This window comes from Panulirus ornatus, chromosome 35, assembly GCF_036320965.1.
Source record: "Panulirus ornatus isolate Po-2019 chromosome 35, ASM3632096v1, whole genome shotgun sequence".
In the NCBI taxonomy this organism is placed as follows: domain Eukaryota; kingdom Metazoa; phylum Arthropoda; class Malacostraca; order Decapoda; family Palinuridae; genus Panulirus; species Panulirus ornatus.
The window spans coordinates 1,515,001-1,531,722 of NC_092258.1; the positions used below are offsets into that span (position 1 = coordinate 1,515,001).

Consider the following 16,722-nt stretch of genomic DNA (forward strand, 5'->3'; position numbering starts at 1 on the left):
CTGCTGTCGTGTTTTATCTTACTGATGTAAATATGCATATATCTCAGAACACAAATACGCAAATGAATACGTAACTTCACATGAATACGACCTCAACCTGACACCTTTGATTACTGTCTCACTTTCTCTCTAACAGTGGGTCACAAACTTAACGTCTAAAATACGTTACATTATAAAGAAGTAGCTGTGCTTACCGCGGATCGTGGCGAAAGCGAAGGCGCACCGCAGTACTAACTAGACTAACTTGTCCGCCGTAAAATGTTTCTAAGTCCTCCCCACATACTCTCTCACTTAAACCAAGTAAGTAAATTTCAACTTGCAACTGTAGCAATAAAATGCAGCGAAAGAAAATATATTTTGTTTTGGTCTCGTGGAACAAGGAAACACTTCGAGTTGCACCCTGTCCTCAGGTCGTAACAAAACATAGCTTGTTCTCAATTCATGACGAGAAACATAGTGTCTGAAGGTTAAACTGCTCTACCTCGCTGTGTTACGATAGAGCCAGTGTGAGGTTGTGTGATGACAAAGCCAGTGTGAGGTTGTGTGGAGACAGAGCCAGTGTGATGTTGTGTGGCGACAGAGCCAGTGTGAGAGTGCATGACGACAGAGTTAGTGTGAGGCTGTGACGACACAGCCAGTGTGAGACCTCAGGCAACTACCACGGGCTGGTATAGAGAACATCATCATGAACAAAGATGACACAGAAGACTACATCTACTCATGAAACGTCGTGGAGATATGAATAATATTACTTCACAATTAACCGAATAAATCGTCATTCGCAACATACACCAATTACAACCAAAAAGGGCATCCGTCTGTGTGGCGATCTGAGTGTGTCAGGTCTGGTCTCGTCCATCACTGTTAGCTCTTCAAGACGTACACACCAGTGGAACGTCAGGTGTGTAAACTGATTGCTTCCACGCGCTCATTCTTACCTGTGTTTACATCAGCGATACTAAGCAGTGTGGAATGGCGGCCATATTGAATCAGACTAAAGCTGACCACCATATGCTCGAACCTTTCGCATTAGATGAGGCACTTCATGTCTCTACTGACGGCCTGGTTGAACTGAGTCAATAAAGGAGTAGAGAAGATTGACCAGGAAATAAAGATTCTTACGTTTAGTCCTCCCGAAGGAAAGGAAATGGTAAAATGAATACTACCTATCATGCCAGCACTGGTTAACTTCAGAAACAAAGGAACAAAAGAAGTTTGAAAACAGAATGTCACAAGGAGGCAAGGATATGAATATATCATTGTATGTACATCAAACCTACTACCAGGTATAATCTATGTAGACTATAGGTTCGATGAGGCATCATAAAATCATCTTCGATGTGAACGCCTTTCATAAGGTATCAAGATTACTGCATTCCAAGATGGTATCAGTATTTCTAGACGAGGATCCTCTTCTCTTACGACAGACACAAGCGGACCGGAGAACCAACCACAGCACATTATGCGGTGGGGTACCCTTGCCACACGGTCTTGGAGAATGACGGTACAGCACCAGACATATTAACGTAACAGCCATATTCCACAATCGATGTGACCTATTCGTGGGTAAACGCAATGGCACCTTTTCATTAAAAGCAGAGCAGTCACCAGCACATGGCCGATCACTACAACGTCACCTGGTCGACTATTAAAACGTCATCTGGTAGGGTACTGCGAAACCAGTAGGGGCTGAGAGCCGTAGGACGCTGGGAAAGTACTGTTCCTCACCACATACGTCACCTGGTCGACTATTACAACGTCACTTGGTCGACTATTACAACTTCATTTGGTCAACAATTACAAAATCACCTGAACGACATTTACAATGTCACCTGGTCATCATCTGCCAAAAAAAAAGCATGGTCTACCACCTCAACATCCTGCCATGACCAACTCCTACTTGACCATCAGACGCTCCTGGTCTCTGCTGACCGACCACCAGAGCACCACCTGGTCATCATCAGTAACAGCAAGAGGAGCTCTTGGCAGCAGGTAACCCGACACGTGTGTGTGGGGGGGGGGAGGGGGGGGAGGATTGTCGACAACACCTGCAGGTGGCAGTCCTTGTGGCGCCAGACAGCACACGCCCCTCTGGCCATCACAGACAAAACACGTCACCTGCACAAGGCACTTCCTACCTCACGTTCGACTGCCAAAAATAATCACATCACTTCTTTCTGGCTTTGTAGTAACCTTTGAATATGACAAAGAAAATGAAGAAAAAACAAATTCCCTTAAAAACAAAATTGCCGTTCAAAAGACCTAAAGTACGGTGCGACATATTCTACGAGATCCTGGTCAGCAGGGATTATGGTTTGTGTACCCCTGAGTTGCCCACGGAGCGGCTAAATCGCTGGTAATAGCCAGGAAGCGGCTGCGTGATCCCGTCAAGCGTCAGGTATTGTGATCCCTGTCGCCAGCACCACTGTAAGTAGCCAGAGTACCTGTAAAAGTAGCCATTACGTGGACATAAAAAAATGGAATCTACCGACTTCCCAGACAATGGTGGTAGCCCTGCGCGCCAGAGCGGCGTCAGGAAGGTGGGACGCGTTACGCGTTACACCACGGTAAATATTGTTACACCTGCCAGACGTCACGCACTGGCTGTACCGACACGCTACTGGTGTATCTACACTCTGCTGGTGACACTAATATCTACCGGTGTAGCCACACTACTGGTGTGACTCCATTCTACTGGTGAGGCTGAACTCTACCAGCACCTGAAACAGTAATTTTACTGTGCGTGTGGTGGATGATTGTAGTAAACTGAGTATGGAAAACGTGAATAATGACAACATCCAAAAATGTGAAAAAAAGTATGAGAAAGCTTAAAAGACGGAGCTTAAACGTACGAATCAAAGGACGACATGAAGAAAGCTTCTGGGGGTTTACCACGGGTATTCGGAAATCTACTATGACGCGGAAACTTGATAGTTCAATTTGTTCAATAAACCATCCAATCATCTATCAACTTGATCTAAACGAATCATATCTTTAGTATCATGAACACTGAAGGAATGGCGTGATCTTGTAGCAGGATTGGAATCTTTATATAACCCGACACATGCTGCTAGGGACTGCAATGGTTCAAAGACATTTTTAAAAAGGGAAACAATGATTCAAGAAACCTGTAGTACATCAGGCGACTAAATGTTGATAGTCCTCAACCTTAGAATTATTACTGTCACTGGATTGCAGAAGCCTTGTCCCGATACTGGCCAGCCATGATGATTTAGAGAGGATGAAAGTAATTAGCACAACGCACATTACAACGATACAGCGATGTGTGTATACGTTAAGGTTCGAAAGGCGCAGCATTAGAGGGTTTCAATTCTGCAAGTCTTACAACTACAAATACCAATTCTAATCATTACTATCAATCAAAATAGGTTGTACCTCTGAGATAAGAAATAATTTTGTTAACAACACTACATCTGATGTTAAACAGCATGTTTATCTCATTGCTATTTCTCTTTAAACTTCGAACTACAATACAACAACCTAACAGCCGTCACAGAGGAACGCTCCGAATCCGCCTTGTACACAGGCCACCTGCGGCGAGCGTCGAGGAAATAAATATTGACTTTTCTATTCATTAATCTTGTGTTTATTTATCAACCTTACCTTTGAATCGCAGTGTCTGTTGCAGAGAAGGATAGTGTGCGATGAAGACGAAGGTTGGTGTGCTTAAAAAACGCGCAAACATTTATTCAAATATCATGCAAATTGTACAAACATCGTGAATAGTTTATGAAGTTCCAATGTAACCAATAATTACGATTTAATCCTCAGGAAAAATCCGTAGATTTGGCGTTAAGAATACGAGGTATAGAGTTACATAATCATGTTTACATTGCTGACAAGTAGCTTACAAGGAATTCGCTTAATTTTATGACTTATTGAACTTGACTGTATGACCCTTGACTACGACGGTACGACCCTTGCTACGACAGTACGACCCACTGACCTGACCCTTGAAGGTTTGGTAATCACATCCAAAGTTAGTATACTGTCCGTCTCAAGGGTCATGCTCAAGGGTCGTGCTCAAGCAGTAAGTGCGAGATTAAATTATGGCATGATCGTGGGAAACCTGTCCGAACACCCAGTCCTGGCTTAATACTCTGTATCTTAGTACATAATGTCAACAACTTCAGCTTGATGGGATTACAAGGGATGCGAACGTCGAGCGGGAACCAACAAGGCTTTAGGGGAAATGGTTACCTGAGCTTCTAGTGAGTCAATACCATCGGTTGTGGCTCACGTCCTGTGCAGGGCCTGGGTGCTGGTCTCGGGTCTTCTCTACGCTGTATGAGAAGCTGTTACACAAGGGCCTCGTCGTGTGGTTTTATGAGGGTAGATTATGAGTGATGGAGCCTGGTTTGTTAGGCTGTGGGTGTGAGCGTGTGTGGGGCACGTGTCGTGCCCAGGGGAGGCGTGGGAGACGTCGATATCAGGCGTCGGGAGCGGTGGGGCAAATACTTACGGCGACAGGGCAGTCAGCTCTCTCCCACGGTCCCTCATGTAGTCTGCAAATTTTGGTTCGCTTCCTAAGCCATCACCGCCCTACGTACACTATATCGCAAACACCACCCTACTACATACACCACCACATTATTACATATACCATTACCCTACCACATACACCACACCCACCACATATAATTCTACAACTAGCAACACCATTACCATCACCAAGACAACACAGCGAAGTTCAAAGTGGCTTCCTCTCCTCATGAGTTTAGGATTATACGAAATAAAAGTTAACGTCCTCCTTTGACGTAACTATAAAACAGACTCTCAGGATATCTGTACATAAGACATCCACACTCGTTGTATGTATAGTCGCACAATGATAATTGGAGTTTTAATATAAATTACAAATATCATGAATCATGATATAAACTATAGATTTGAGGAGGTAGGTTTCCTCCCCTGGCTGGCCTGGGGAGTCAACATACTGAGGAGGCGGGAATGCATGTATCTTCCCTCAGCTGGCCTGGGAGAAACATCTCAACATGATTTTGCAAGACAGGTTGGTGTGGTGCTGGTCTGCCAGGAACCAGGTAAGATGGCCTGTTAACCAGTCCTGCCGATGGCTCCACCTCTGCTTCGTCAAAGACCATCAGGTCCTCTTTATCTACCTTTCTCGTGCACTTCCTCCCGCCGAACCTGTCATCCTTACATATAAATCGATCCAGCCAAAAACTCGCAACTATTTAGCACCATCTTCACGTGTCGACGAGAGGACTGATGTTGGTGAGTAGGTTGGCGAACCTGAGGGAGTGTATGGGCGGGGAGGGCCACCTGATCTACTTCGAACAGGGCAACAGATACTGAGACTCTGGTCTGAGAAAGGAAGTTCAGTTGAAAACCTTAGAAACAGACACAGGAAAGCTTGATAAAATTATGAGAAACATGAGATAAATTATGCTTGGCGATGGTGATGATGAACTAGAAAAGGGAAAGAAGAAGAAGAGAAAATAAGATGAATACAAAGAATTAAATGAACGAGGACAATTATGTAAATAAGATGACTTGGATAAGATACTTTTGACAAAATAACAATTAATGTAAAGGAGAGAGAACATAGCAACCTACCTACTTACCTTCCTACATACTTACCTACTTACCTACGTACACCTACCACGAAATTTTGTGAAGAGACAGAGCAAGTGAGTAGCAATGAAAGAGAGAGAGAGAGAGAGAGAGAGAGAGAGAGAGAGAGAGAGAGAGAGAGAGAGAGAGAGAGAGAGAGAGAGAGAGAGAGAGAGAGAGAGAGAGAGATGATTAACTTATTCACCGGTATAACAGGAAAGGCAGAGCAGGAGGCAGGTGGGAGGTCAGGAAGGATGTGTGGGGAGGCGAGTAGGGCAGGATGCCTGGGTGGGAGGGGGAGAGGAAGGATGCCTGGCTGGGGGGGGGGGGGAAGGAAGTACATGAGGAAGATAATAGAGGACCTGACCTGATGGTCTTTGACGGTTATCCTACGATATGAATGGAGAGGGAGTTTGGAAGGATTCGAGTGAGGGGAGGGGTGTGAATGTCCCTGACTACCCCATCAATTCCATAAGGCCCTCAGCCAACCTGTGGACCTTGACTGATACTCATCGATATTTGCTAAACTCTCAACGTACAAGTAGGTCGATTGCCTGTCCTCACCACACAGCACGTGGTGTGGGAAATCTACTGATGAAACTGATCAAAAACTCGACCTGAAGGAGGCAACATGATATGTGGGACAGGGAGACCAACTCGTAAACCCACCAAAGCGCTTTCCATGTGGCTGCTCTCAGACGGCACGAGTGTTGGGAACCTTTGTGTCCCGGTCCTTGAGGAACTGGTGGTTACAATCTCTCTCTGGCCTCAGTTAAAAACGTACAGATCTCATGACCTTTACTGTGGAAAAGACAGTCATTATCTATAACAAACAAGGACCTACGACGGTGCGACTCTGCAGCCGGCGGTACGACCCAGAGGTATGATGGCTTGACTATCATACCTCTGGGTGGTACGGCCGTGCTTAAGATGCTGATGATATTTTCCGACATACAAGAAATGTACAGGTCCAATACACTGCGACAGACTGTGACTTGACCAACAAACAAGACGTAATCCAAACATATTATAAACAGAATATGACCAAAACTCCGATAAAAGAAAAAGAAAATCTCCGAACTCATTTTCCCAGGTTAAGATCTGCTTCTGGCGAGGTCATGCGTGTCCCATGTGAAACCATGAGACACGCAGGGAGGGAACAGACATGAGAGGGAGGGACCGCTGGCTCGGCGGGGAGGAAAGGAACCGTTGGCCGAGGGATCGATACCCGTGTGGCAGGCCAGCTGGTGCGGGCTACCGCTCCCGTGGGAATGTCCAGCCGCCAGGGGGACGTGTGTGAGTGGGGAGGGGGATAATAGGGGCTTCAGACCCCCAGCACTATCCCCGAGACTATTGATCAATGGTAAACAATAGCAGGGAGGCAATGATGGGAGGTCCGCCGACGCTTCCTGTGGGTTTTAAGCCCACAGAGATCTGTCTGTACAACCCCATCCATATACATATATATGTGTGTGTGTGTGTGTGTCTGTGTGGATTATGTACAGATACCTTGAGAGGCCGTTTCTCTCTGGAAGAGAGAAAGGAAAGTCAAGACGCGTGTTGTATCACCCACACTCACTCAGTACTGGGCAGGGTTCGTCCGCCACAAGACGAAAGGCAAACTACACAGAAGCGCTTTATAAAATCATGAAATCTTCCATCCTCGTGATACATCTTCACTGAACGCTACTTTCTTAACTACTTTTTCCACTTCTGTTCCTTTAATGGAACTCAGGGTGAAAATCAGTGTGCTTATAATCAAAAGATATATTGCTATCCAGTAACACAATATCTCTCAAACCATGAACATCTCTACATCATGGCATATAGTTCTTTCCACTAACACAACCATAGCAGAATCGCAGAATTTATTTCTATGAACAACGATATAGAATCAGTTTCTGCTTCTTATGTTTAGTCAAGGTTAAAGTATATTATGCTTCATCAATGGCCAATCAAATTTCCGTGAATGATTTCACAACTTACATAATTAACACTTGTGAAATACTCCAGTAATTACCGTTCCTGATGGTGCCCGCTGACCATCTGCCCCCACTCACCCCACACTACTCGGTCAAGAAACATTCCCCTGGAATACATATAGTCATTTTATGCAAAAAGAAAACGCTTAAATAATCAGTATTTTTCTGCAACCTGGAATTATGAGTTTACTGTTGATTACAGAACCTGGAAGCTGGCATCTATGGTGGATTGTAGACCCCAACTTGCGGGCTACACACACACACACACACACACACACACACACACATTATACAATAAATGAATTTAGTGGTACTGTAAAGCTGGTCGCCATAGACCATCAGATGGTTAAACTAGCGCTAGTCCAGTGGAAATCCCTGGTCCCCTGCATACTAAGTTCAGGTCCCATGCTTACCCATTTCCTATTCATGTAGATCTACAACGACCAAAACCGTTATAACCCTGCCATACAGTTGTGCAAATAGTATAGAGTATAATCCATTCATAACCCTGCCATACAGTTGTGCAAACAGGATAGAGTAAAACCCATTCTTTGACAGTTTCATAAGACCATATATCCCCCCCTGTATACCTTATCAACTATCAACAGAACCAACAGCTTAGTTCTCTGAGTGTCTATCTCCCTTGTGGAATGATCATTACGGAACCCACTTGTTAGCAGTCACTTTTCTTTCTATGTTCTGTTGAAAATCATCACACACTGATTAACCATTACTCAGAAACTTAACAAATGGCGACTTTGGTACTTACAAGCTCACTGCTTCTCACAAGTAAAGTAACGCTCACAACAGTCCACAAGCCTCAGACATAAGCAGATATACTCATAAGCAAAGTGTGAGATCTCCACTTTCCCTAGAGCATTCTCTCCTTACCCAGCATCCTCTTGGGTTTCCTCGCGCCCTACTGGCTTTCCCTGGGTCCTGCTGGCTTTCCCAGCGCCTTCCTGGCTTTCGCTGGGCCACCGTGGCTTTCCCTGGGTCCTGTTGGCTTTCCCAGCATCCTACTGCTCCTCTGAGAGCCCTCGTGGTTTTCCCCGCGCCCTACTACTGCTCTCAGCCCCTACTGGTTTTCCCAGTACCCATCCAAGGTCGCCTCGAAGAACTGGGTAATTACGCTGCCAGTCCTTCTACTCCTGCGTGAAGACCCCATAGTATCCTGCCTCATGCTACACCCAGGGGACCCCCAGACCTCCCCCTCAACCGCCAGTCCTCCTTACCCCGGCCCCGCACCAGTCCTGGACCCCTCGGAAAGTGTGGGAATCTCCCGGGGTTGTCAGTCAGCCAGCCAGCAGTAGACACTTCCCACGCCTGTACTGCTGTGGCAGTACCATTATTGACGCTGTCATTACCCTGGACGGCCGGAGGAACCACGTTCCCCTCCTCCATGCTTCTGGCAATAACATGTCCTACTCTCTCTCTCTCTCTCTCTCTCTCTCTCTCTCTCTCTCTCTCTCTCTCTCTCTCTCTCACTGCATGTACAGAACATTCTCAAACATTGTTATTTAAAAAAAAACACGAAATAAGATTGTGGTCCGCCAGACGTCTCGTCGACACTAGGATAGCAGGTTTCTTACACGACCTTGGGACAGCATGCTCCTCATTCGACCACTTCGGATAGCAAACTCGGCTCCGAAATAGCAGATGCCTCACTCGATAATAAGGACAGCAGCTGCCTTACTCGACATTAGGATGCCAGGTGTTCCAATCGGCACTAAGATAAAAGGAGTCTTAGAGTAATTACAACCTTCAGTCTGGATAACCCAGCACAAACACAAACTCTTTTTTAGTCTCGCCATTACGTTTCCACACTATACATCACGCCATGATAACATCTACAATCCCCCTGGTGTGCCAGCACGATTCACATCAAGATCACACCAATGGATGTTTGCAGATAGTTATCTTAGGAACACCGACAGAGTATCTTTGGTGCAGTTTGATATGTCGCATAATTTCATTAAAAATTCACACTGTATTTTTCCCCGACCTCCTGGAACAACCCACAGTTTGTGTTCGCAATGCTTTCAACATCCACACACTAGAGGAACCGACCACTACGTGATTCTCCCTGGAACAACCTCAGAGATTGTTCATAATCACGACCCCTTGAAATACCCCCTGGGATGTGCTGAACAGAGCTTCCTCAGAAATGTTCTGTGAGTGTTCATATCAACATCCTGGTACACCCACACATGTTACTAGCAGTTCACACTTAGACAAAGTGTCTATGAACGATAGGGAGGATGTGGTGAGGTTCACTGTTTCTAAAATCCTTCTTCCTGTTTCATTATCTTCCTCTCTGTCTCACGCAAGTGAGTAGAGGTTTGACGGTCCTCAGAAACGTCATCCAAAAAGCGTCGAGCTCTTCGCGCTACTCCTGCCATCACGGCAAAATGTCGTCGTAGGTACTCTCTCTCTCTCTCTCTCTCTCTCTCTCTCTCTCTCTCTCTCTCTCTCTGAAAAATACCTTTGATTGTGTTATTTTGTTCGCAGAACCGTTTTCGTCACATTCCGCTGATTGCCATTAAGATCAGTCATGAGAACCAGGAGCGAGGTCTGACGGTAACCCGGGCGACTGGCGATAACATTTGGGGACCGGGGCGGGAGGGAGAGAGAGTTATGTGGGCTTCCTTTGTCGCTATAATTACCTGTGGCCGCCCTTAAACAAATGACGCCCACGCAGGTGTTCCGACTGTCCTGCCGCCATGAATGACATTCCTGCCTGACCACTCGACACCTGTTTTAGTGGTGCTGGTGGGTAAGGGGAGGGAGAGGAAAGGAGGGAGGGTAGGGGGATAAGGGGCTGTGGGACCCGTACTGTCGTATCGTGGGAGAGTTTAGGCCTATGTGGGCCTACCCGGAGACAGGCACGGCTCCGACGTGTGTGGGATTCATCCATACCGCCTCAAGAAACCTGTTAGTTCGAAAGACTGTGCACGTAGCGTCTGTTCATTACTGGATTGTTATGAGTTGAAGCTTGTACTTCAGCCTCTTGAGAAACGTGTAATAAAGGATAAAGGAGGGACGAACGTTGTACATTTTGGCATTACTGTTTCGTGGAGGAATCAAATGTCAATATACACAAGTTTATGATAAAACTCTTACTTCTGTTAAAAGGGAAATAAAAACTGAAATCAGCAAATTCATTTGAGTCCACTGATGAAGTTAAAGATAAAAATCACAGTTGAATTAAGTTCTGTGATGTATGAGACATTCCATGTGACTACATCAAGAGATAACTCGATGATACTATCATGTTCCCTTTGGTAACAAATAACAATATGAATCACGATGATCACACAGAAGTTAACTTAAGTAACATCACACAATGGAGGTAATACTAAAATAAAAAAAATCAGGTACAGAAAAGTTAACGTACAAATCAGCGAGACTCATGCGACAACATTCGAAACACCGGAAGAGTGTGTTCGTAAGAGCACTCCTTAAATACCCATTGTGTTAACTTTTTCCCGGAACATCTAAGAGTTGTAACATCTCCCTCGAAAGACCACTTTGGGTCGGAGTATGTTGATCCTTTGCTACGTAAACTTTCAGGTTTCTCCTTAATAAGTCCATTGTCAGGAGAGGGTGTATACTGCTATGTTTGGTATGGAGTGTTGGGAGGATCACGTGTGTATGAGGCGTGTGAGGGGGCAGGATAAATGTATGAGGGCTGGAGAAGGAGGGTGAAAGCATGGGGAATGTAAGGGAAACGTTTGCGTGTAAGAGAAATGAGGTTGAGTGGTAAACGCGGGGAGTGTACACGAATTGAAGGATGGGTCAAATTAAGGAGAGAGAGAGAGAGAGAGAGAGAGAGAGAGAGAGAGAGAGAGAGAGAGAGAGAGAGAGAGAGAGAGAGAGAGAGAGAGAGAGAGAGAGAGAGAGAGAGAGACTGTTTAGCAGATACTCAAGAAATAAGGGATGTGTTGGGCGGGTGTAGCATATGGACAATAGTACGCAGGAAGATGAAGCGTTACTGCCAGGGAGGCTGAAGAAAACTGGTAGCAGTGGGCGGGAAGGTGAGGCAGCCTGGGTGGTGGGGGAGGAGGGCGTGGGCTTTGTCTTGCTCATGTAAACAATATGTCTTTTCTAAAACATTATAGACCCACCATAATGATGGCATGATGACAGAATCAAGCAGTCATGAGAATGTCTTCATGGTGATGCATGTCGTAATTTAGGATTAAAGCATAACTTACCATTACGTGCGCGAGGCGAGGCGAGGCTTAGCGTCTCATGTTGACCCAGGCGGAAGCTGAGAGGGGTGGGGCAGGTCCTGCGGGGGTCGGGTTGTGTGGACAACAGGAGTCACGGGTGGGCAGGGGAGGGCAGACAGGTCGGGTCAGGTCAGTTGTACAGGCCCGTGGGAACCTGGCCAAGGTGGACAGATGAGGCCAGATGTGCGACAGGACGGCCACCGGTATTGACGCACACCGCCGACGTCACCCAACCACCAGCTGCATTCCCAGGTCCCCGCCTCTGTTGTCGTCTGACGTTCCTTCTAGCTGATGATATCATACCATCTAATCTCTTGGTAATCTATTACGTTTCTTGAGAGATATCTTTAGATACTTTCATTCCTGATAATGGTTCTTGCATATATCCCAGTGTATTGTACTGTATGATAAATCTATTCCACAGCTTAAATTCACCACTTAGCACCCTACCGCACACCCGGCTGGGACGCTTCCGAGTGGCTGCGCTGCTCCGGGGGAGGAGCTTAGCCTCAGATGTATATATATATCCGCGGAATCGTCGGTTGCACTACAATTTACTTACTCCCTTTGTGGTGAACGCCTTGAAGTACCAGTGCTACATCCAAGCCGAGTGAATGAAGATGAGGGCTCAACGCTGTGTGTCGCCTGTGCAGGCCGTCATGGGTGTAATGGAAGGCAAGGTTCACAAGGCCCCAACTAAGACTGAGGGAGCTGAGGTACTGATGTACCTAGAACGCCTGCAGCATCTGGTTCCCCTCTGTCCCAAGGATCGTCCAGTAACTAAGCTTGAACTGATTCAGTCTGTCATCGACTACATCTACGATCTCGAGGACGTCCTGGGCACCAGCGACGAAGACTCGTCCTCCGAAGAGGACATGGACTGCGTTGAAAGTTCGTGAAAAGTGACGTGAACATCGTCGCCTCCGACTAAGGTAGTGCCGGAGGCGACGAAGAAGCGTCCAGTCAGCTGGGGCGCTTGGACAGTGAGAACCTGCTGACGGAGTGACTAGCTGCCACAACTCTACGTTATTATGGAACTCCCTCCCTGCGCCCACTACCACATGAGGCACCAGCATGACCTGGCCTCCTCCCGCTGACCTCACCGCTGTACCTGACACGAGGACACACTTCGCCACACCCTTATCGGTAAGTCTTGGCCTTGACACGTATAACGAGTCTACCGTCTAGTGAATAGTTAAGGATATGTTCTGTACACAGAGGTTAATGTTATGAAACTAACCAATGCTGACTTTTAAGTTAGATTTGTTAATGATTTTGCTTAGTTTTATGTAGAATGTTTGAAGTTATGTCATTGTAGACGCATCACCATTAAATGATATATGACCAGCAACTATAATATTCTAACGTATCTCTCTTGTCCTTCACAGTATTGAGACTTGAGCTCAGAAGAGCGACCTGGACCTCCGGAGGGCTACAGTCTGGTATCAACAACGCATCTGGTCTCCTGCTGTCTCTTTCTGCTGTCTGCAGAATATAGTAGTTTACCAGGCGATGTACCAACTACTCCATAGACGTCCCTAGGCGACAGCCGGGGAGTAGTAGCCTACGGCACGTGCTCGCCATGCCTAGGGCGGCGGGGACAGCTGAGGACCAAAGAAGGATGAGGGTGCTGGTGGCGAAGGCTGGTGAAATGTACCGGTGAAGGCTCGGGGGTTGCGCCTGCTGGCTACATTCCTCCTCTACCTGAAGATTATAGGATCCACATTCGTACAGGAACTTGACTGACTCAAAATGGTTGTAGTGTAGAATAAATATATTTTTGTATCAATTGTCACACTTTTTGTGAATAAAAATGAATGATATTTCTAGTTTTGTGTAATATCTCCTTCAATAGCAAATATGCATTGATTTTTCTTTAATGAAGCTGAATCCGAGATGTAATACGGAAAATATGTCTGTCAGATGATGTAGACAGAGTCGAGTTCATTTTGTACGATATTGTACATGAAAATGCTATTCAACGCTAGAGAATTGCTTTGAAATCTTATGAATTAAAGCTGAATAACAAAACCAGGTAAATCTGGACGCACCACAATCAGTAAAGCTAACCCATCTTAAGCTCACTAACAAGTTACACTGATGTTAAAAAGGTTTAAAGTCCCTGTAAAAACAAGTTGAAAGTACTGTCTAAGACTAATAGATTCAAAGACCGGATTAACCATATGTGGGAAAATAGGAATGTTATGTTTCATTTACCAAATACACAACTAAACAAAAATCTCAAACATTTCCGAATCTTTGTCTTGAGTCTTCAAGTCTAAGGAACATGATAACTCTTCACACTGCTGGCTAATTCACTCCCTACGTTAATACACTTATTACCCTTGCACTGCCCTTGAAGACTTACATGGTAAGTCGCACTTACTCTTGCACTTGATATCTTTGCCTACGATGACCGAGTGTGTTTACTGGACTCCCACCTAAAGTTAAAGAAGCTTCAGGCATCCATTACGGACCGGAAGAAGGCAATCAAGAAGGAAATTCGGGAAAGTTTAGCAGCGAAACCCGAGCTGGGAAGGGCCAGCAGGGAGGGAGGTTATCAAGGGAGCCTCAGGGAGTGTAGTAGGGTGGTGCATAACCATACCCCAGAACACAGTCATTATGGACTGCGCTTTATCATCTCAAATCATACTAATTAGGTATATATTCTCTCTCTCTCTCTCTCTCTCTCTCTCTCTCTCTCTCTCTCTCTCTCTCTCTCTCTCTCTCTCTCTCTATCTATTTCCTCTTGCCTCTGTATATCAGTCTTTCTTATTGTCACTGTTCTCTCGTTGTCTGTTCATTTGTCTACTCTCCTTTCTCTTTCCCTCTCGTTTTGCCTGTCTCATAGCATATTTCTCTTCGTTTATTCATTTATTTCCTTTTCTTCTCTCTTTGGTCATCAATGTTTTCTCGCATTTCACAATATAATTACATATACAGGCATATTTGTTTATATCCACTCTGCTGCAGACCTGGCTATCACATGAAGTCAGATGAGGTAAACAGTCCAGGTGAGGTAAACAGACTCACACTGAATAAAAAAATCACGAGATATGAGTTACGATATTGGGAAGCTGAACCTTCACAAATGAGTCACGGTATCACTGCTTCAATAGGTAGAATGATCTACCTAATCTTTATCTCTTTGTCGGTCATTTTGCCTCATTTATCCTTCCTCTTCGCGCTATTTTCTCTTCCTTGAAATTCCGGTATTTTTACATCTGCTGTTATCCCAACTTCATGTACTTTTTCTTTTCATTTTTTTCATGATGTCTAGATGTCTTAAGTATACTTTCGACCACTTTGCGTCAAGTTTCTGTACCCACGCTTCCCAGGTCACTGTACCCACGCTTCCCAGGTCACTGTATCCCATGCTCCCCAGGTCACTGTACCCACGCTTCTCAGGTCACTTTACCCACGAATCTTAGGTCATTGGTTAGCATCAACCGTCTCTCATGTATACCCATTGTATCTAGTTTTCCTGGTAAAATATAACTGTACACGAACCTTTTCTAAAGTAAAATATTATTCTGTTTCCTTCGTAAAACATGCCACTGTTTCCTTCGGGAAACCATACCGCAAGAGCGCGTTAGGTCACGTAAAATTTACATATGTAAATATTGTTTCGTTGATTTTTTTCATTACATGTTTTCATATAAATCTTCGTCCAGTCAATATAATTCCATTTACCCTCTCACTAGCTGAACCCTCATCCCCAGGTAACATGTCCTATGTACACTAAAGTTCACGTGCGAATTCCTGTGGTACACTTCTCTTTCTTCCCCGGCTCTGTAAACCACACAACCATGAAAGCCGTTCGATCTCGTCCTAAATTACTCTTACAATCTTCTCAAGTTGCACCATCCTTCTCCACTTTCCCCTCAACTGGTCGGGAGTTGAGGCAACTCTTCCACAGGACGTCATCCTCAGGCTCCTGTCACAGGATACCTCCTGCATAAGTGACAGTGACCTCCTTACCTTACGCTGTGTACCCATTTATCGACCATCCCTGGAGGGAAGGATGAAGTCCTGGGTTGGCTGTGAGCCGGTTGCCTTGCCTACGATACGAACCGGACTTGTGAGATTTATGTGCTGCAGAGCAAACCACTCACTGTGTTGTGTCTGTGTGTGTGTGTGTGTGTGTGTGTGTGTGTGTGTGTGTGTGTGTGTGTGTGTGTGTGTGTGTGTGTGAAGTCACCTTCGGTGTATCATCGTCAATGAAAGGAAAGGCGTACAATCATGTGGAAGAACTAACTCCAAGGAGTTCATTCCTCCTTTGCTACTGAATGCAGCGCAGCCTTGAAGCCTCAGAAGTCCAGTAAAGGAGGTCTCTGCGCGACATGACGCTGACGACTCAACACTGACAACAACTCAACATTGTATTCCTCCACTTTCTCAAAGTCCAGACCATCGTCTCTCGCTTGAGCTGCGTCTCGTCTCGCCACAACTTCCTCTGTGAACCGGGACACAATTTTCCCGTGGATCAAACGGAATCTGGTTAAGTTGACTGCCTCTAATACCTAGTTTCTGTCAATCAGTCTCCTTCCTTCTCAACTTTCCTAGTTCTTTTCATGGCTCTGTGATTCCATCATTCAAAATCATAAACATACCTGGTATCACGGTAAGATCTAACCTACCTTAGACACTTCCACATTACACGAATAGATAAGATTGCTTCTAATAAGCTGGGAGACCTGTTCAGATGCCGTATATTCTTTTCTAAACAGCTGATCCGATTATAAAAGGGATTAAGTCATCCTTTGTATGAAGTACAACTCTCACATCTAGGGAGGCTCTAGTTCTGCCTACGAGATAGAGTCAGAGATAGACTCTTAAAGTCTGACCTAGACATTTGACCTGCTTACCCTAAGCCACGCTTGCTATATAAACTTTCTTGCGTTCAGCTC

The 16,722-nt window shown here is 45.4% G+C and overlaps 2 protein-coding genes across 6 annotated transcripts in view; one reads left to right on the top strand and one right to left on the bottom strand.

Moving 5' to 3' along the window:
• Positions 1 to 16,722, bottom strand: part of LOC139760067 (uncharacterized) — a 181,638-nt gene that overhangs the window by 28,007 nt on the left and 136,909 nt on the right. For 3 of the 5 annotated variants that reach the window (XM_071682860.1, XM_071682858.1, XM_071682857.1), the window contains exon 1: positions 11,795 to 12,214. The exons of the other annotated variants lie outside the window; for them this stretch is intronic. The gene's annotated coding sequence lies outside the window, so the exon portion shown is untranslated. Of the gene's footprint in view, positions 1 to 11,794; positions 12,215 to 16,722 lie in introns of those variants that run through there. 5 annotated transcript variants of the gene reach the window in all.
• LOC139760068 (protein extra-macrochaetae-like) lies at positions 12,365 to 13,635 on the top strand. Its single transcript, XM_071682862.1, has 2 exons — positions 12,365 to 12,958; positions 13,201 to 13,635. The coding sequence occupies exon 1, from the start codon at positions 12,427 to 12,429 to the stop codon at positions 12,709 to 12,711; it is 285 nt and encodes a 94-aa protein (XP_071538963.1). The 5' UTR covers positions 12,365 to 12,426; the 3' UTR covers positions 12,712 to 12,958; positions 13,201 to 13,635.

What these genes read in the sequence shown, in the direction of transcription:
- LOC139760068 (XM_071682862.1), top strand. Translation starts at nt 12,427, where the DNA reads ATGAAGATGAGGGCTCAACGCTGTGTGTCGCCTGTGCAGGCCGTCATG.